The sequence below is a fragment of the Melanostigma gelatinosum genome (assembly GCF_949748355.1).
Source record: "Melanostigma gelatinosum genome assembly, chromosome: 10".
NCBI lineage: Eukaryota > Metazoa > Chordata > Actinopteri > Perciformes > Zoarcidae > Melanostigma > Melanostigma gelatinosum.
The window spans coordinates 16117096-16137951 of NC_136643.1; the positions used below are offsets into that span (position 1 = coordinate 16117096).

The 20856-nt window shown below is 41.7% G+C and overlaps 2 protein-coding genes across 2 annotated transcripts; one reads left to right on the forward strand and one right to left on the reverse strand.

Moving 5' to 3' along the window:
• The first annotated feature begins 189 nt into the window (after positions 1–189).
• Positions 190–10319, forward strand: tlk1a (tousled-like kinase 1a). The gene is given in 24 exon segments (XM_079277447.1): positions 190–395; positions 397–422; positions 424–473; positions 3544–3665; positions 3769–3840; positions 4245–4283; positions 4582–4657; positions 4754–4797; positions 4975–5070; positions 5164–5250; positions 5376–5468; positions 5638–5748; positions 5856–5992; positions 6128–6316; positions 6422–6488; positions 6948–7045; positions 7202–7283; positions 7389–7480; positions 7680–7769; positions 7866–8035; positions 8149–8284; positions 8840–8951; positions 9044–9151; positions 9269–10319. Coding segments are annotated over 24 exon segments (2310 nt in total). The 5' UTR covers positions 190–353; the 3' UTR covers positions 9440–10319.
• A 185-nt stretch (positions 10320–10504) lies between these two features.
• Positions 10505–16214, reverse strand: LOC306783596 (Golgi reassembly-stacking protein 2-like). The gene is made up of 10 exons (XM_079277304.1): positions 16091–16214; positions 14825–14905; positions 13755–13958; positions 13517–13603; positions 13298–13428; positions 12613–12745; positions 12393–12528; positions 12182–12265; positions 11928–12044; positions 10505–11481 (listed from the first exon to the last, which is right to left on the reverse strand). The coding sequence occupies exons 1-10, from the start codon at positions 16151–16153 to the stop codon at positions 11273–11275; spliced, it is 1245 nt and encodes a 414-aa protein (XP_079133430.1). The 5' UTR covers positions 16154–16214; the 3' UTR covers positions 10505–11272.
• Between the last annotated feature and the right edge of the window lie 4642 nt (positions 16215–20856).

Below are 20856 nucleotides of genomic sequence, written 5' to 3' on the forward strand. Positions count from 1 at the left end.
AACTTGTACCTAAATGTAGGTATGCATGGCTCAGGTGTGCAGTGTGTAATGATAAAGTAGTCTTTATCTCCTTGCTTCATGCATCACCCTCGCGATAAGAAATTTGCACACGATTTATGACGTTTCATAGGCAACCACTTGAATACGGAGAGGTGGCCCCGGAGCCAGGAGCTCTGCTGTGGTGTGTGAAGAGGTTTGTGCCCCAGAAGCAGCTCATGATTAGACACTTTCACTCAGTGGTAGTCACCGTGTCCATGTAGAACGAACAGTGTTATGTCCGACGGTCAATTTCACAGCCTTTGTGGACGATTAACCGTGTGCGCTGTGGTACCAAACACACGGAAAGTAGCTTGATGAGTGTCCAAAGTAGTGGAAGTTTGGAGGGGACGCCATCTTTGGTCCCAGCTCTCCACGTCCCCAACACGGACTGTGTTTTCAGCAACATACCACGGCGTTGGTGAAGGCCCAGGAAGGTATCGTTACATGTATTAAAGACCTACGTGTATTTTCTACTTGCTCCCTTTTAGTCATTTTGTGCAGAGCGAAAGGAAATTGTAATAAAACGACCGAGCAAATCGTGGTGGCGAAACCAGCTCGCTAGCTCCAAAGTCAATGGAGCCCGTTTGGCTATAGCTAGTAACTTAGCACTGAAGACACAGGACCGTCTCCCTCCGACCAGGCTAGTGCAGTAACCTATTGACAAATACGTGCATAATGGCGATAAACCTCTACGTGAGCAGTGGGGTTAACGAATGCAATCAGCGCATCCTTTCTTTAAACCCGCTGCCGCTATAAGAGCAGACACTAGTTAACTCACAGATGGATGTAAAACGGATTAGTAACGTTTAAGAAAGAGAAATCCTGCATTTTTTGGGGGGATAAGTTAGGTGTGCATCGCACTGTTAGCTCTCCTTTGTGTCTAACTGGTTAGACTGGTGTTTCTCTACCAACGGTGGCCACACAATATGTAACGTTAACTCACATGTGTAAGTAACACTAACGTTAATCATCACCCTAACTGAATAGATAGGTATTGGATCGGTCGGTGATCTATGACGGTATGTAACGAACATTAAGTGTATGCTAACGCTACCGTATTGGAGGGTAGGTAGCCTTGTTTGACCTTTTAGTATTGCTAACTTAACGATAGAGTGAAGACCATTATGTTACGCTAGATGCCCCATGGGATACAGACAGAGTGCTAACGCACACACACACACACACACACACACAATCAAATTAGCTTATTTGGTGTTTCTGTTGACCCACTGTGACCGCTTATCACACCTACTTGTTCCCTCAGTAGTTTCCACTGGATATTGTAATGATTGAGGACTTTTACTTAGCTTTGGCCATTAAAGTAGCTTCTAATTATCTCTATTAATGTTATATGCATTGATTTACATTAATTAACAAATGCTGCCTTCATTAGTGTGACACCTGGTAAATATTGAAAAGTGGTAGACTTATTGTTGTGTGTGCGCTGTTGCTTGAATTGCCAATGAGTTAACCTAGTAATCCAACCCAATGTATGCCAGAGATTTTCATGACTTTCTGCCTTTTAAACAGGTGGTCAGTCTGCTCAGCAGCACAGAGTTAAAATGACATCCATAGCAAGAGTTGTAAGGGTTCAACCACACGTTCCTGCAGGGGCTGGGATATAGATAATAGTTATGCATGAGGCCTTGGTTTCTTTTTTGAGACAAAGGGAAGTCCTTGTGGGAAAACCACACAGCTGATATGTAGTTATGACGTGAAACTGGCATAAACAATCTGGGTGAAAGGGAGATATTGTTATGGAGCCATCTCACACCAGCTAGAATGAGATTGTCCTGAGAACCAGCAGCTACAACCTCCTCCGAAAGATGATGTTCTTCATTGGTACGATCATTTAACAGAATACATTGAACACATTGCTTTTTGCCAATATTGCAGTGCTAACTGATCACAGCCAAACTGTGTTGAGGAGAAAGGTGACAAATGTGCTATTTGTTTGAATCGTTTGAGATGCTTTAGGAAGAGGAAATGGACTCTTTGCCCGATTGTATTAAGATTTGTTCCATTCACATTTTAAAAAATCCTTCACGTGGGAGGGTTTGTGAGTTATCTTTAGGTGTTATCAGGGCAATGTGTGTTGGCAAAAGCTAGTATACATTTTTAAACTCTTTAGACAATTATATGCATCTAATTATTGAATTTCAACTGCTGGATTTGGCTGACATATTCTTTGCTTTTGTGCTGCTAGACTTGCCACTTCATTGCATTTCAGCGCACTACTTCTTATGATGTACAGAGTGTCACAGTAGTCATAATCTTATCAATAAATCTGGTTTTAGAACGGGAATCACAAGCTCATCACATGTTTTTATTTTGGCAACAATTGTCATCACATGTAACACAGTTTAAGTTATCACTGACTACAGACGAGTGACCAGCAGGTTAGTTATGCACATACGTCTGCTGATCTGGAAAATAGTTGCAAGTCGGTGTTGTTTAGTGAGTCGGCTGTATCTTACTGTTACGACACTCTTCTCAGTGACTTCATGTTGCACACTGAAACGGGCCTTTGTGCTGGCTGCTGTATTATAATGTATAACTTAACAGCAGACAGACGTCTGTCCATTCTCTGCCCCTTATCTTATGGTCACATCGGCAGCAGGCTAAGCTGGGTATTCCAGACTTCCTTCTCCCAAGCAACCTTCCCCAGCTTCCTCGAGGACCCAGAGGTGTTCCCAGGCCAGTTGAGATGTATACTGTACTCTCGCCAGTGTGTTTTAGGGCTTCCCTGAGGCTCCTTGTCAGTTTTAGCAGACAGTATTTTGGTTTTAGAGGATGAAATCAATGGATTTTTTGTTGATCTATTCTTGTTACGGCTTGTTCTGTTTCATGAACTGTCAGGACACTGCAACTTGTGTGTTTTTTATCATTTGCATATGTCAACAAAGTAGTTTATTGTATACACAAGTAGTATTGATTTTCTACAACTTCTCATTGCGTAGCTGCTGTTATTTTGTAGTAACTATTTAGATAAATGATCCAGTGTTAGGTTCTCCTCCATTTAAATTGATGCCGTCGTAGATTCAAAATGGTTGTCTCATTAAAGCACAGGTTTAGTGGGCAGACCCCTCTGAGTCAGCAACAACACTGAAGCTCACGTAACAGTCCCACAGGAGCAGTGTTCATCAGAACCTAGCGTCCGACACATTGCTGCTGGACTCTCAGGATAATGGTAGAGATGCTTGTTACTTCTGCTCTAAACTATTTAAGTGTCTGTTCTTTGTAGTATTAAGCTGAAACCGGTCTTTGTTATATCTCTATGGAACGGCCATGAAGTTGGTCTGACCTATATTCTGGTCTAGACTGGTATCACCTGTGAGGGTTTGAGACTGTATATGTGACTAAACAAGTCCCCTTTTTATTTTGACTCTGCTCCCAATGCCGTTGCGACTGTCATGTGCTCTTGATTTGGTGCATTCGGAGGCTTCAATTAAGCCGATCCTGGAATAACTGAGACATGCTGTGAATTGTTGCTAATCCTGCCAGGCACCATGGAGGAGCTGCACAGTCTGGACCCCCGGAGACAGGAGCTGCTGGAGGCCCGCTTTATGGGCGGGGTTAGCGGCAGCACAGGAGGCAGCACCGGCAGCACAAGTGCAGGAACCAAAGTGAGTCTGAATTTGTACATCATAACTGATCAAAATACTATTAAGTGTCCACGTCTCATCCCAAATTCTTTCTTCTTTTTTTTTTTTTTCTTTTTTTTTTCAGGGATTGACCAACAATGAATGTTCAAATCAAAGTTTTGGAAGCCTTGGATCCTCAAGCGACAAGGAGTCAGAGGTACACTAAACTATTAAGATCATTATTATAAGTAAGTTGATTGAATATTTAAGTAAATGTTATTCGTGAGACTAGAGGCCCTGTTCAGACCTGGCGTTAACACGAGTCTCTGGTGATCCGATCACAGGTCGACGGCTCTCAGTACAGGTGTGGATGCACCCAAGAATAAATGTAATCAAAAACAGCTGATAAATGCATTTTACAGGATAAGTGACAGACATTAAGGTCATTAATAATTTAAAGGTATACATCAGGAGGTCAGTAGCATTAGGTTATTTTGTAGAAATGAGTCAATTTGAAAAGAAGCACTGATGTAGTTGAAGGTGTTCTACTATCTGGTAAACAATCTTCAGGTTACATCCACTTTTTGCTGCTCTTTCTGATGATGTTTCTCATTTCGATAGGGGTCAGACGTGAAAAGAGGCAGTTCTCCTGCTTATTCGGTACGTATATGACATTTTAAACTAAAGTTATTCTGATGAGGGCTGTTTGTATTTCCGAACACTGCTCAACATAAAGACCGGACGAAACTGACATGAAACTGCAATGACAGCAGTCGCACAAGGAAAAGTACAACCTCTTATTGTTATGGCTGAAATCTGTCTGGGTCATTTTCAATAAATGCTTAATGCAGACTCAGTTCATTGCCAACTTGATAAGATACAAACAAGCAGGTGTAAAGGTCAAAAAGCCTTTTTTTGTAGTGTTTATAAAACACGAAGAAAACTATTTCTCTTTCAGACCCCGGAGAAGAAACAGTCAGAAACGGTCCGAGGCAGAAAAAGGAAACCTGAGATCCAATCAGAGAGCAGCCAAGGTCAGTGTCTCTGTGTTAAACTGCTTACATTTCTGCTCCTGCTCACATTACATCTTATGTATCTCATATATTCAACAGTCTCTTTTCCTTTCACAGGGAAATCAATTGTGCGAGGACCCAAAATAAGTGATTATTTCGATGTAAGTTTTCAGTTTTGTGGTGAGCGAATAATATGTGCTACATTAAGTCTTTCCACCACTGAGGTGTTTCCTGTCTCTAAAATGACATTACTGTGAGTTAAAAAAAGAGCCACAGTGGGTCTGCTGTTATCAAATGTTTGGCTGTGATGTGACCTTTTGATCTCCTAACTTTTTTAGTTCCAGGGAGGAAACGGGTCCAGTCCTGTGCGAGGTCTCCCACCAGTGATCCGATCGCCCCAGAACTCACATTCCCACTCGGCTCAGGGTATCACTGTACGTAACGCCTACACTTGAACTCAAAATGTCTTTGCTGCCCCTTTTTGGTGTTGCCCTGTCTGAAAAGAAGGACTCGCTCTTCTGTTGCAGGTTGTACAAAATAGCTCGCCTCCTACCAGTCTGTCTTTTGGGGACCACATGACACATCCAAAGCAACTAGCAGTCAAATTTGTTCAGGTGAGGGGGGGGGGGGGGGGGTGATTGTGAATAGTCGGGACACCACCAGCTCTTTGTAATCGCTCTTCAATGTTTATTTTCTGGGCATCTTTTTAAACTACTTCTCTCATCGTGTTCCACTCTAGACTGACCTCACGGGGTTGAAGTTGGCCGCCCTCGAAAGCACTAAGAATCTGGACCTGGAGAAGAAGGAGGGGAGGATAGATGATCTGCTGCGGGTAAGGAGGAAGTCTTACTCTCTTACTCCTGCGCTGTGATGTTCCTTCAATGCAAAACAAATTGCACCATGTTTGCCGAAGTAATGTTTGGTAATAGAACAGACATTAATTCTCAAAAATATGTTTTAATATTTTAAATAATTGGTGTTTTTTTTTTCTTGCATCGTAGGCAAACTGTGATCTCAGGAGACAGATAGACGAACAACAAAAATTACTTGAAAAGCACAAGGAACGCTTGAATAAATGCATCACTATGAGCAAGAAGTTGCTCATAGAAAAGGTAAATGTCTTGTTTTTCTTAACCCTTTATGAACACTCTATGTATGTATGTATGTATATATGTATATACACACACACACACACACACACCATGTTGTTGTTCCTCAGAGCACCCAGGAGAAGCAGGCCTGTCGGGAGAAAAGCATGCAAGATAGACTTCGTTTAGGCCATTTCACTACAGTGAGACATGGAGCGTCATTCACGGAACAGTGGACCGATGGCTACGCCTTCCAAAACCTTGTGAAGTAGGAAGCTTTACTACTGACACCGTCTGTCTCTTTGATCATGTTACTGTCTAGCTGCTGTTAGACTTATTTTCTTGAAAAAACAGCTCTTTTTCATAATATACTCTAACAAAAAGCACCGCTTTCCATCTGCAGACAGCAAGAGTGTTCAAACCAACAGAGAGAGGACATCGAGAGGCAGAGAAAACTTTTAGCCAAGAGGAAACCTCCGTCCTCTAGCAACTCCCAAGCACCAACCACAAACTCTGAGCCAAAGCAACGCAAAACCAAGGCGGTGAACGGAGCCGAAAGCGACCCCTTTCTCAAACCCAGCCTACCTCAGCTGTAAGTTCACAGATGTCAGACCAGCCAATCCTCCGGCACATGCAGTGTATAAAGATCAGTGTAATTTTACATTTTTTTCTCTTTTCCCTCTCTCATTGTGGAAAGGCTGACACTAGCAGAATACCATGAACAGGAAGAGATCTTCAAACTGCGACTTGGACATCTTAAGAAGGTTTGCCCAATGCTGAACCTGCAGCGACACTAAAAACACATTAAAACATTTATGTTTCTCCTGTGCAGCACAGTCACATGAACGTATGTAAGATTTACAATTTATCCAGGACCAGGAAAATAAAGGGCACTTTTATGCAGTTTACAAGTTAAAACCTAATTGGATGTAAAATAAATCGGTCTTCAATGTCAAGATAATTGAACATATTCAGCCTGATCGTAGCTGAACTCTTTTTGTGTGACTCTCGGAGCGAGCCTGTAGTTTGTCGATCTATTTGTTGTTTTTTGCGATGAATACGCATCACAGGCAGCTCCTGACAGACTCTGTATTAAGTCAACCGTTAAATATTTCATACAGAACTGGTCTGCAGTGTACCAGAGGGGATTTGATGAGCTGGTCTCCTTGTTGTCAGAGTTCTGAAGTTCCTTCTGTGAGTTTGTGTGCTTGAATCATTTATAGGAGGAAGCTGAGATCCAGGCGGAGCTGGAGCGTCTGGAGAGAGTGCGCAACCTTCACATTCGGGAGCTGAAGAGAATAAATAATGAAGACAGTTCACAGTGAGTGTGACTCGATTTCTCTCACATTTGCTGCATTGCCATTGGAACATGATGTTCACACAAGGCTAGTGTCCTCATAGCAACGCTAATGCTGACAAATGTATCACTGACACAGCCGTCTTTAGTTTTGATTGTTTTTTGTTTTTCCATCCAAAGATTTAAAGATCATCCAACGTTGAATGAACGATATCTGCTCCTCTACCTTCTAGGGAGAGGGGGCTTTAGTGAAGTTTACAAGGTAAGTCCTTCCATGTTTATATCACAAGTGTCAAAGCGGAATAATACTCTTCGCAGGTGGTTCTTTTCAAGTATAAGCCAACTTTTGTGTGCATATGTTGTGCAGGCTTTTGACTTGATTGAGCAACGATATGCTGCTGTGAAAATCCATCAACTTAACAAGAACTGGAGAGAAGAGAAGAAGGAGAACTATCACAAGTATGTTGGCCTCGACCTGCAGTCGTCAATAATTAGCGTTTCAAATGTTGTGACATGCTTAGACAAGCTGTTCGGATGTCCTTTGCTTGCGGTGTGTTGTTCCTTTCTATAAGCACCAACAGCGGGCTGTCAGTGCAGAATACAGCACCACCTCATGCTTTGGATGCTAATAGAAGCATAATCATCTTCCTCTCCACAGACATGCATGCCGAGAGTACAGAATACACAAGGAGCTGGACCACCCCAGGATCGTGAAGCTTTATGACTACTTCTCACTGGACACAGACACGTTAGTGCACTCGATCCACTGTTCTCAATGCATCTCCAGCACTCTGAGGTTGGTTTCTGTCTTCATAATTATTTTTTTTCCTCTCCCATTCATTAGGTTTTGCACTGTCATGGAGTACTGCGAAGGCAACGACTTGGATTTCTACTTGAAACAGCATAAGCTAATGTCTGAGAAGGAGGCGCGCTCTATAGTCATGCAGATTGTGAACGCATTAAGATACCTGAATGAAATCAAACCCCCCATCATCCACTACGACCTCAAGCCAGGTAAACACGACTCGTCACATCAAGAACACATGTTGGTCTACAGCTAATCAGACTGCGACAGTCGAGCAGTCATCAAACTAATGGTATGCCATTTCTTTTCCTTTGATTTCAAGGCAACATCTTGTTGGTGGATGGCACAGCCTGCGGTGAAATCAAAATCACGGACTTTGGGCTGTCAAAAATCATGGATGATGATAACTATGGCGTGGATGGGATGGATCTGACATCACAGGGCGCAGGGACCTACTGGTGAGACTAAATGTCCCACATGTACTTATATCACATGCAGTATGAGAACATTCAGTGTAGAAGTACCACACTATAGAAATACTCCATTATAAGGAAAAGATCTTTAATCACTTAAAGTTACTGTGAGCAACTTTTAACTGGTTATGAATTTAATACTGATAAACACGACCATCAACGAAGAAGCCCACCACCACCTTCGTCCACAGGGACCACCAAAATCAACACAAAATATAAGTCACTTGTACTACTACACCAACAAGTATCAGAAGTAAAAGTACTGGTTTTGAAAATTGGTCCTTTTCAGTGTTAAATTATTGACGTGTAAGCAGTATTTAGTGGTGTTGCTGGTCGTGGTGGGGCCAAGTTTGACTGTTTCATGAACTGTGGGGTAGTTGAATCAACACCATATTTTTTTTTTTTTACTTTCATGTTTTGTATCTAAATGACTAACATTTGTTAAGTCGATTTAATGGAGTACAAAGTACAAATAAATGGATATGCTCAAGTAAAGGATAAGTATCTCCAAAATTAAAGTCTTTTATTTATTCTGTCCAGGTACTTGCCTCCTGAATGTTTTGTGGTTGGCAAAGAGCCTCCAAAGATCTCCAACAAGGTGGACGTGTGGTCTGTGGGTGTTATCTTTTTTCAGTGTCTGTATGGAAGGAAGGTAAGGAGGTCAATACAGATTCTACCCTTGAATGTCTTTGTAATCTCTTGCGTGATTATTAAGAACTGCTCATCTTTTCTTTCTTTTTTTAGCCTTTCGGCCACAATCAGTCCCAACAGGACATCCTGCAGGAGAACACCATACTGAAAGCTACAGATGTCCAGTTCCCTGTCAAGCCCATTTCCAGTAATGAAGCGAAGGTAGGTGAACTTGCATACAAAAAGGACACTGCCATTTTAAAATAAGTCACTGGAAAAAACATCTTCAAACACGTGATTGACGTACAACATTGTGGACACTGTTCCTCCTCCCTCCAGGCCTTCATAAGGCGGTGCCTGGCGTACAGGAAGGAGGACCGCATCGACGTTCACCAGATGGGAAGCGACCCGTACCTGCTCCCTCACATGCGGAGGTCGAGCTCCTCTGGAAACCTGCAGATAAATGCTGCTGGCTCAGGACCCGCCTCCTCCAGCATCATCCCGTACTGACGGCATCGCACTGTGGCGAAAAAGGCAAAGTTGCTCCCACAGCCGCAGAGCTTCTCAGAGGCTCTGGCTTGTGGGAGAAGGAAACAGCCGGCAACAGGAGGAGCAGGACACCGGTGGGGAGATCTCACCCGGCCTCCTCAGACCTGCGCCAGGCTTCTACTTGTTTACCAAGGCTTGATCAGTGAGGGGACGATTTTAAAAGGACATGGGTAAAGGGATCTTTTGAGGGTCCGATTTAAAGCACTGATACTGACGACGTACCTTGAAGAAAATGTGACTGGACGCTCTGTTCAGATGTTGCAGATGGAAAAAGGCTTAAAGGGCCGAATGGACACTTTTTTTTTTTGCAGCCCACCGTTTAGATTAGATAACGTGGTCCGGCTGGGGTGCGAATGATTCAGCTGCTAGAAGTTAAATTACTGGGGAGGAGGGGGACAGTCGTCGGTATGTAGAACTACAAAGATTTCACGAATGATTTGGCGAAATGTTTTGTTTATCCACAAATCTTAGGCTTTAATTTGAGTTACTTAGCCATGGGAATGTAATGTGTAGCATACAAGTGGCATCTAGTGACACGTAGGTTGGGACAGCGTACTTGCGTTTTAATGCACAAAGTAACCAAATGTAGAAACGTGACGATGTAGAAAATCCTATGCAGGAATATTAATTAATAAATTGGAAACTGTATATGCTGTACAGGTGGATTTTAACTGTAACAGCAACGTGTACAAACAGTTCAAATGTCCCCATGCAAACTAGTATTTCGTTTTGCTGCTTTGTTGCTCTTACTTTTATAAGGGCTGTATGTTCCACTTTGGGTACAAATTGTACAGTTCTGCTAAGAGTGAATAATAAATGCCAGGAAATGTTTTTCCCTCCCAGTGAATGGTACTGTAGGACGAGTCCGGTCATTCCTGCATTAACATCCACACTCATCTGGTAATCTCTCTATTGTCTGAGATTACACCACCACTCTGAGGCTTTGTTTGGTACTGCAGTGATACAGGATGCTTAACAGGAACCATGTAAGAGATGAAGATACAAAGCAGGGACCACAGGCTGAGATAGAAAAAATACATCGGTTTAATCAAGGTAACAAGATGAATTTACGAATGATTATTTTGTACGAAACCAAAATCGTTTCATGGATACAGAAGACAAACCTGCTTTTTCTAAAGGAAAATCCCCAGAAGTATAAGTTACCACCCTCTTCCCCTTTAAGCAGTTCACAGGGATTTTCATTCTTTTTGTGGTACCTTCAATATTTTTTAGCATTTCCTCTGATCCATCAAAGGGCTGAGCTGTAATATGAATGTTGTATTAAGTAGTGGACCACTGCTGACTGAGAGACTACTGTAAGAACTGGACTGCACCAACAAACTGTTCTTGTGGATGAGAAGGGCTGCAAAAAATGAGGGAACAAAATTCCCACTGACCCTTCAAGTGCTCTGTAGTAATTTAACCACTAAAGAATGCAACTTACACACATTCATACTAACCTGTTTCCCCACATTTTACACTTTGTCTTTGAACCAAGTTCAAAAAGCCCACAGTGTAATTAACACATTACTATTTAGTAACAAGTTGTTCTGCGACAGTTAACACTTGATTCTTGTTATTTTCCTTCTTCTGCCATCAACAAACTGCTGCTGGACACATTCACGCTTCATGTGGAGAAGACCAGCCCATGGGTCCAGTGTCCTCGAGGAACTCGAGCTTGTACAACTGGAACAGTGTGTAGAACTATTTGTCAGCGGAGCTGTGCAGCTTATGGACGGGCTAGATTGTGTTAAGACTTAAGAGCAAGCCGACGACCTCAATCGTTGCTCTCTGCTAAGATGAGTCTGCAGTCATTGTGATATTTATCGATTCAGAGGTGGCCACTGATGACGGGATGGGGATGCTGGTCCGTGAACTGTTCATTTGTATGGTGGAGGAGGGATATGTGGTGCTGGTATGCAGCGTAACAGCAGGAGATGCATGAGCAGTGATTGGTGGAAGAACAAAGTCGACACCAGCTGGCATGTAGAGAGGTGGAAGACCTGCGCAACACAAAGTCATTACTTAGAGTAGAAAAACACTTTTAAATGTGCAACATTGAGTATTTTCTTTCTTGCATTTTTTATTCTCGTCTGTTTGGATGTGGTGGCTACCTACCTGTAAGTTATTTCAACCATAAATCACTATATTTCCAAAAGAAAAAAAATGGCATAAAAAGTCATAATATAGTATAGAATGTCGTAAAAAGTAATATGTCAAAGAATGTCATAGTAAAGTATGAAATACACAATGTCATAGGTCATAAAAACTGTTTAAAAAGTCACAATATATGGTAATATGTTGAGGCTGTAGCGAGTGCAGGCGCAAACAAATTTAGAATAACACCAGAATCCTTTACCAGTTATTCTGTTCTGTGTGTGTGTTCTGTTTATAATAACCTTTAAGATTATTAACTAACCCAAGCACATCTCAAAGAACATGATAATACCTGCACGTTGTAATCCACCAACTCCAGGTGGCAATATGTGGCCCACGTCTGGCAATGTGATATTTAGATTTGGTAAATGAGGAAAGGGTGGAAGACCTCCAGGTAAGGGAATTAAACCTGTGCAATAAATACATACACATATATTAGACAATGCTAGGTCAGCAGGCAAAAGTCATGGATGTTTGGCTTCAGAGTAGCTGGCTTTGGCACCACACCTGGGAAGCTATAACCTCCTAAAAATAATTTCTACAGACCTGGTGGTGTGGCAGCAGGACTGACAGGCAGGGTGGCGCTTTGTGAGGAGGGGAAGTGGCTGAGCAGTGGGACGGTAGGAGCTTCTGAAACAATAATGTAATTGTGTGTGTGTGTGTTTACACTGTTCACATGCGTTTTGCTTAATCTGTAATAGTCAACCTTACATCAATTCAAACAGGATATTTTGAGCAGTCAGATATTATCGTGTACCTGTCTGTAGTTTGCTCACAAATGTGGTCGGGTTAGAGCCGACTGACACGCCGGAGAGAGCCTGCTCTAATCCAGTCGAAGCAGAAGAAGAAGACACAGCCACAGGAACGGTTGGAATGACAGCGGAGAGGAGGACCTGGTAACCAAAAGGACGTTATCTCCGTCAATGTTGACAACACCTGGAAGCAATTATTTGTTTGTATAAGATGCTTAGCTATACCTCTGTGAAGCCATCTTTAGGTGAAGTGGCTGGTTCACTGGCAGTCTGTGCAGGGACACTGATATTCTTGCCCTCTATAAATGGCAGTGTGGGTATCCTGTGCAGGTAGCCGTAGCCAATCCCACACCCTAGACTGGAGAGACAGAAATACTGTGAGGAGGAATGTCCAAACGTTTCACAGTAGCCTTAAAGATGATGTGAAATGACAAACTTCCTCTCTGGGGGATCCAAATGTTAAAGACCTTCATCCAGTCAGTGTCTGTTGCTGTTATTGAGTCCAGCTGTCATTAAACAGGGCAGTCTTTCTCTTTACATTTCATTTGAAGATTCCATTCAAAATGTACTCAGAAAAGGGGATCTAAAACTGAAATAAGTCATAATAAAATAAGACAAGTTTGTATAAATATATATTATATAAAAGTAACTGTTGTTTTTAGTTCCTTTGTTGTTGGTTTCAGGGTGTTTTTTCCAAAATGTAAATTTATAAATGTATGTAAATAACTGCTAAATGTAGAATACAACTATTACAGAATCGAATTGTTCAGTATTTGTCAAATGAGCCAGTACAAAGGACTGTTCAGCGCATTCTTAAAGGGTCTCGTACGTACCATCATTTTCCTAAATGGAAGTAGACACTAAACCAAAATGGCTTTCACCTGGCAACAGAAGTAAAAATCAGACATGCCTGCCGTCTCCACCCCAATCACAGTTTGGGGTGATGACCACCTCGCGGCAGTTGTCCGTATCCGTGTTGTAAACGTACAGCTTCAGCTCCTTCCCCTCACTGGTTTCGACCACGGAGAACAGATCTTCACTCTGTTGAAAGAAGCAGAGATTCACGGCAGGTCAACCTGCTGCCAACATTGAGGGTCAAACGTTACCGCCGATCTGCAAAAGGAAGTACCTCGTTCATGACGGTGTCAGCTCCTATGATGTAGTCAGCGTGGGCCCTCAAACCAGCCAGGGTTGCGGGGGAGTTCGGTTCCACTTCCTGGACTCACACAACACATATAGTATAAACACATTAGGTGATCGACAGCAATACTTTCTAAAAAAAAAAAAAAAATTGTTGAATGTTATTTTACACTTCTTTGTGATTATTTTTAATTAAAATGTTACAGTTATGCATGTTGCACACTCACCAAAACATGCCAAACATTTTCATTTGCTCCTTCAAAGCTGCAGAAGCGAATGCTGACTCCCAGAAGCCCCTGGCCGCCCCACAAGTTGCTGGGTGTGACGGTTGTCTCCCTCACTGCCAGAGTCTTGCTGCTATACAACAGCATCTTGATGGGCCTCTCCACGTTCATCTTCAGCAACTCTTTGAGGGTGTCATTGTCCTTGTTCTATTGTGGAGAATTTCAGTATTAAACACATTATAAGTACGATTAAATAACCCCCCTAGTGATGAGTAGAAGTGTCACAATAATAATATGTTAGTCACAATATGTTTACAATATTCTTGCTTATAGAAGATATTATGTGTTACAGTATATTAACTAATTGAATGTATTAAACCATAAAAGTATAGTCACTAAAGGTATTAAAACACTGAGAATAGTTTGAGGGTCAGACAGGGATTCTGAGTGGGACATGCAGCAAATGGAGGATGTGGTCAGTGGGGAGGACAAGCTGACCAGAGGTGGAGTCAAGACAGATGTTTTGCAAGGAGCAAAGATGTTTTGCGAGAAGAGAAGATGTTTCGCTAAAGGATCGATAATGGGAGGGGACAGAAGTCAAATGGAGCCAATCACTAATCGCCACGGAGGATCATTCAGATGTTTTATGACTGTTTCGGACATTTTCAACTGTCGGGGCATATAAAAGACTGTTCTAGAGAGAATTCCTCAGACCACATCCGCTCTCGTTTTTCAGTACCTGAATTCAGACCTGTGAGTGAGATGCGTGCGTGTGGTCTCTGTTCTCGAGAACATTACTGTTGATAGTTAATTCCGTTTGTAAGTGAACTTTGTGTAGTACATTAAATATTGTTTCATTTTGAAACCGGATCCAGTTCCGTTTTTCTGATGCGCGTTCGCAGTAGGAAGCTTGAAGCTGAACTCTCCCTGCAGCCTGCCGAAGCCTCGCATCCTTCTGTTTTAAACCCTAACACTATGCAGATCAAAACATGCAATCATCTGTCAGAACACTTGTTGACGCCGGTCCAACAGCTGCAAGTAAGTTTCATCATTGCAATTTATAGTAAACTTACCAGTCTAGTGTCACAAATGGAAATGATGAAATCAAAGAATGGCTCCAGTCCTGCACAGCGACCGGGGGAATTATCTTGCACCTGTAAAGAAAGCATCATCGACATAAGACAACGAAACCTTGCAAACTGTGTAAATTGTCCTTCTGAGACACCGCTGAGACCCTACATTAGAGATTCATTCACAGAAAGATGGGGTTGATGGTGCGACTGTATATTACTGCTTTTAAAATCTGTAAACTGACAAAAACATGAGTATATGACGAGCGCAGTGAATGTCTGTCTTTGCCGCTGACATCCTGGACAACATTTTCAAAACAGAGGGAATCTTGTAGTTTTTAGGATGAAGCTAATCTGAAAACAAGAATCCACTCCAGTAACTTCAATACAGTTTCTTGTAAAAATAAATGGCATTTTTGGCATTTTCCCTCAATGAAGTTAGTATTGGCACAGACACCGCTAAAGTGTACCGGATACGTGGGTCCCTAAAATGTATTAGTTTATTAATCTTGAGCAGGTTCCACGGTTCTCAAATGTGAATTAAGGTTTTGGACTGTTCGGGTCAAAACTCCTGCAACACGTGTAGTATAGAAAACATCTTCATCGTGAGAGATTGTGGCCTTCATCAGGCTCTCACATAAAGTTGATTCACAATACAAAAAGGTTTTGTGGACTTCTCAGTATTTTGACTGTTGGTCAGTCAAAACAAGCAACCAGTATCTGAAATATTTCAACTTTGGCTTTAGGGAGATGTTCGGGGCATTTTTCACAATTTAATAGATACAATTAATTTAAAAAAAATAGTTGTATGAAAACGGTAAATGGGCGAGTTCGTCGCCTTTTAGTGTTTTTACTTAATGAAGGCACACACCCTTCTTCGCTGGGTATTTACCCCGTCAGTCGCCACACCGGTTATTCTGGCAACATGCAACGTGAAAAAGAGATCAGCTGATGTTGTTTACTGCGCATGTCTGAATACTAATTTACCATGTCATATGAATACAAGCAGTTTCAAAACAACCTGACAAATTAACCGTAGCTCATATAAAATGGTCAGTAAATACACCTAAACAACACATTACAAACATAAAAAAGTCAGTTATATTGACCGTTGGCGATGAGCTGTTAGCGAAACCCCTCAAAAAACCGCCGCTGAATGAATATATAAATGTCATTATTTGGCATAAGTAGCTACAGCGCGAGCAGGCAGAGCCCTCATCCTCTGTCCCTCTCTGCCTTTAAAGTAAATAAGCTGCATTTCGCTCTTACTCGGAGGACGTGGTAGCCTTCGGTTCCTCCTCCCGGTATCTCGACGCTCTCAGACCCTCCCATGTTTCCCCTGGCCGCGCGTGGATAGTGTGTTCGCTAACAGACGTGCTCTCCACCGGACCATGTCCGTGGTAACAGCGCGCTGTTTGTTGTGCAGCGCTTCCTGGTTCCCAACACTTCCGCTTTGGTGCAACCAACCCTTTGCTGTGTGATGACGTCATACATGTCGACTGCAAAAGCTTGAAATCAAATTAATAATCATTAAAGGGTCAATAGAGGGGCACCACAAGACTTTTCCTTACGGGCAAATTGTAGGTCATATACAAGTCTTTCAGGTCTCTGAATGCTGGGTGTGGCAGGCACGGCCTTTCTGAGACTGTTATTTCTGTATGTTTGTTTGCTCTGTTATATTTGTACTTGCTGGTCTGGGATGTCACCTGCTTTATCAAGTCGGGCCAAAACTTAATAAATAATATTTCAGAGGGAAAAAAAACATTTAGCTCTGATCTCTGTTGCTCAGGAACATTACTTTGCAGACAAACTTCAATTCAACATAGAATAAGCTCATGAAATACGATGATGTACATCACCAGCACAAGCTTAAACATTCGAATGTTAAAGTCGATCAATAATTCAACACTATTCATGTGATATTCTTCATGATGAGTTGGCTACTTCTTCTTGAACACGACAGCCCCCTTTAAAGGGGGCTAGAGGGGGGTTGGGGGGTGGTGTACTTGTGTACAATTCACTTTTGCGATACGAATAAAAAATAAAAAAAATACCATGTGTAACAAAGACATTCTGGGCGAAACAACCACGGGAGCCATTTTACACACTGCAAAACACAATTATACATGAACTAAGATCATATCTAGAAGAATACTACAAGTTTTACCACAAAACCACGTTTTTCTGGGCAAAAAACTGCAGTACTATACTCTTTGTTTTGGTCTCTGACGAGAAAGCACGGAGCGAGTTTGGCGAATGATCACATCCAGAGGACCGTGCTTCGACCTTCCTGCCACCATCTATATAACAATTAACATAGCTGAGCGTTGTCAGTGAAAACCTCAGCTTAATTTTTAAAAGTAGTTTTACTTTATTCAGACGCCAGCTGCTTTTGATTCGATCGAACAATCATAGAGCAGAAACGAGAGCCGGGGAAGATGTGACGGAATAAAATTGTGTCCTTGATCAAACAATGATAATAAAGGATATATCATCAATGCTATAAAGAACATGGGCTCAAGGAGTCAATTAATGTAGTTGAATATCTCTGTAGTGCAGCAGCTCTTATCATATCATTTGAAATAAACTTGCACAACATTGTGATTCTCCTCATCAATCATCAGTTATCCTGTCAGTCTATGCATCCGCTGGAGCTCACCTTGATTTGGTCTCTCTGCAGGCTCCGCTGGACGATATTTAACCTTAAAATGCGTCCTCATCCAAGAGAGGAGATCAAGCAGCAGTGTGATACAATTTGTCAAGAAGATGTTATTCTTGACATTGTGGTCTGAACCAATATTGTGATTCATATAGTCACTTTAGAATAATGATTCTTTTTTTAACCCTGCAGGAAGACGTGCAAACACTGACGAGGAAAAATAAACGCATCTGTTAATAATGTGACAGTTAGAAAATCCCCAAATACATTTGACTTTTCAAAATGACACATTAAAAAGAAATAACACCATACAAATCTCAAACGTACAGTACATGTCATCTTTCATTGTTCCCAAAACAGATCTTCACATCTATTATCTGCTGCCGGTGAGAAATAAACTTCACATGGTGACACTTGCTCTTTCAAGAAGCAGACAAATAAACTCTGTATTTCAGCAGAAGCTTGCTGACGCATTAAAACCCTGCGATCACTACACTGGAATAGCTCTTTCAGATTTATACCTCTTCAGTCCTCCCAGGGATTTACAACTAAAGCTGCAAAGCTCGACTACTTCTGGTCAGGCATTTATACCACAAGTCTGAGGAGGCAAAGAATACATCAACAAAGAAGTGGCCAGAAATGAAAACGTCCATAATTTGATGAATATTTATTCCCCCCCATCTTGTGCCCCCACTCACACACTGCATTTCTACACAGTCAGCAAAGTCACAGCATCAAACATCATGAGCTGTTGTTGTCAGGGTTAGTTGCTTAATGTCTGCGAGAGGTCCTTTTTTTGGAGGATGAAAGGCTGTTGCTACACGCTCCCTGCTGACATAATGTACTCTGTTGTGCTGGGAAGCAGAGATAAAATGCGAAGTGAATTAGAAAAGCCTGCGTTAAGATGACAAAGCAGCTATCACGTCATTATTGTCGTTGTTTATCATTTTAATTTGAGTAACATCAGACACATGTTTCCTGTCCTGCTCTTCCCCATAGTTCCTATTCAGAAAAGAAAAGAAATGCTTGAGAGCTCTAAATGACTGTCATGTGCTTAGAGGTTGTTGTGTTCATTTAGCATGCGTGATAGCAATCACCACGCAGACACTTGGTTAGGTGCAGTGTAATTGCTCCTGGGCTCGTGCTTATTCCTCTAGAACAATGTCCAACAGAGACATTTAGTAGCAGCCTTTCAACTTTAACAAGCGCCACATTAGGTGAACGCTCCTCAGCCACAGAGACAGGCAAGTTACAGTCTCTGGACTATTAATCTCCTGCTTAAAATGGACTTTCTGCCAAGATGAATCAAGCCATGGACACTCAGTCAATAAGAGGAGGCTATTTAGATAAGTGTAAACCATTATAATTACTTTAGAAGTCAGAGGCTTTAAGGTGCTACAATTGATTCTGTTTTTTAATGTCAAGCTGCACTTGCTATTTGAATTTAAGAACAAAATTAGCAGATTGCAGTGGCACGTAAACACCTTTTACACCAGAACACCAGTGGCCTTTAAGTATTAGAGCAAAAATGCTGTTGAGCTGTGGATTGCTCATAAATAATGTTGAAAAGATTTAAAAAAACATTGATATTCCTGATTGTGGATTTGTGCATGTGTGTTTTAATGGTGTGTGGAGATGAGGAGGGGGAAGGGCTGGCAAGCAGCCCGCAGTCAATATCATCATCATCATCATTTCATTAGACTTGCCTTACACAATGGGAACGTCAGTGTCTATCAGGAAGCTAATGTGGCAGTGATTCCCATGGGTGGGAGATATATTTGGCACTTCAGGAAACCACTGAGGAGATTCATGGATATATAAGAGAGAGGAGTAACACAGCTGAGAAAGGATAGATGGCTATTGAGTGTGTGAGACGGAACTAAACTAACTCTTAAATACAAATATTCACAAAATGTGTCCGTAATGGAAATACAATTAATACACTCGAAAAAAAGGGAAATGCAACAAGCCCAATGAATGTGATGGTCTTTGTTTAATTTGCAGGATTCAAACATGTTTTGAATCCTTTAAATGTGTGTGTGTATGTGGTGTAGGTGTGTGTGCCAAGTGTGAAATGGAGGGTGAACAGACTAGTGCAGAGACAGACAGACATTAAGTGTTTCACAGTCTGGTGTTCAGAGCCTTCCCCGCCCAGCATTCAGAGACAGAGGCTTCTGCAACAAACAGAGCTGCTCCAGCTCTTCATTATTTTACTGGCCTGATCTCCTCTTGATCAAAGTTAATTACGCTTATAATTACAATTGATGGAGATACTGATTGTTGATTAAAGTGATGAACCCCTTAAAATACTACTCTCATCAATTTTATTGTCTATTAAACCTTTTATTGATTTACCATTATAGTCCAAATATAGCAACGTTTCTGAAACATTTAGCATTTTACCGAATAGACTGACTGATATTTGTATACTTACATACTTTGAGTGGCCATTCATTCATGTCATCTAGCGAGTTATGTGACAAACTATAGGAGCTAAAGGCCAAGTTTAATTTGCATTCAATTATTATAAGATTCTCCAACACTTGCTTCCAAATTAGCCGTGATATTACCCTTTGGCACGTATAACCGTCAACGACAAAACAAAGAGCACTCTCCCTTTAGATGTGGGAAGAAGTCAGGGGTTATTATTTCTATTACCCCATTATATTATCCCTTTAATCCTCTGTTCCCTGTAACTTTACGCAGCAGCCGGTGACACCGGCTCTGTAATGATCGCTGCACTGGAGCATGAAACAAAGAAGCAGCGTCTGCTGTGGTGGAGGATGGGAGGGGAGCCAGTGAAACAGCCAGTCCCTCTACGGCTGTGGCGAAATAAAAGGCAGCCAGGCAGAGCCTTGGAATAGGCGCCTCGGAAAAAAATGTTAGGAGAGAGCGCAGTCTGTGTTTTATGATAAATATTTTAAAAGTGTGAGTAATGAGAGTAGTAAGGGAATTGGCAGGGGGTGCTCGTGAAATCTCAGCTGTGAGATGATCGGCCAATAAAAAATCCCTCCAGGGGGATTCATCTGACCAATGGCTGGTGACAGCCAGGTGGATTGAGAAGATGTACGAGAAAAAAAAAAAGGAAAATATGCACATTTACTCAAACTTGTCTCCCACTTTTTTATACATTTAACTTTATTTGCATGTATTTGTTCCGAGGTTGGATTCCAGTACACTTTTCTTGCACTCAACCTGTCTTTTGCGGCGACTGATTTAACTCCAATGTTGTTACTGTTGTTCTGGAGACCCCGGGCCCTCTTTACCAGCTCATAAAGTTAAAAAAAAAAAGAAGCATTGTTGTATCACCTTTATACTTCATGCCTTTAATCATGATTTTGAACGGATGACATGACATTTGATATGCTCTGTGACT

What these genes read in the sequence shown, in the direction of transcription:
- LOC306783596 (XM_079277304.1), bottom strand. Translation starts at nt 16,153, where the DNA reads ATGGGAGGGTCTGAGAGCGTCGAGATACCGGGAGGAGGAACCGAAGGC. An exon ending in GATTGGGGTGGAGACGGCAG is followed by an intron (nt 12,746 to 13,297) that starts GCATGTCTGATT and finishes CTGTCTCTCCAG; the next exon opens with TCTAGGGTGTGGGATTGGCT. An exon ending in TCCTGCTGCCACACCACCAG is followed by an intron (nt 12,045 to 12,181) that starts GTCTGTAGAAAT and finishes TTTATTGCACAG; the next exon opens with GTTTAATTCCCTTACCTGGA.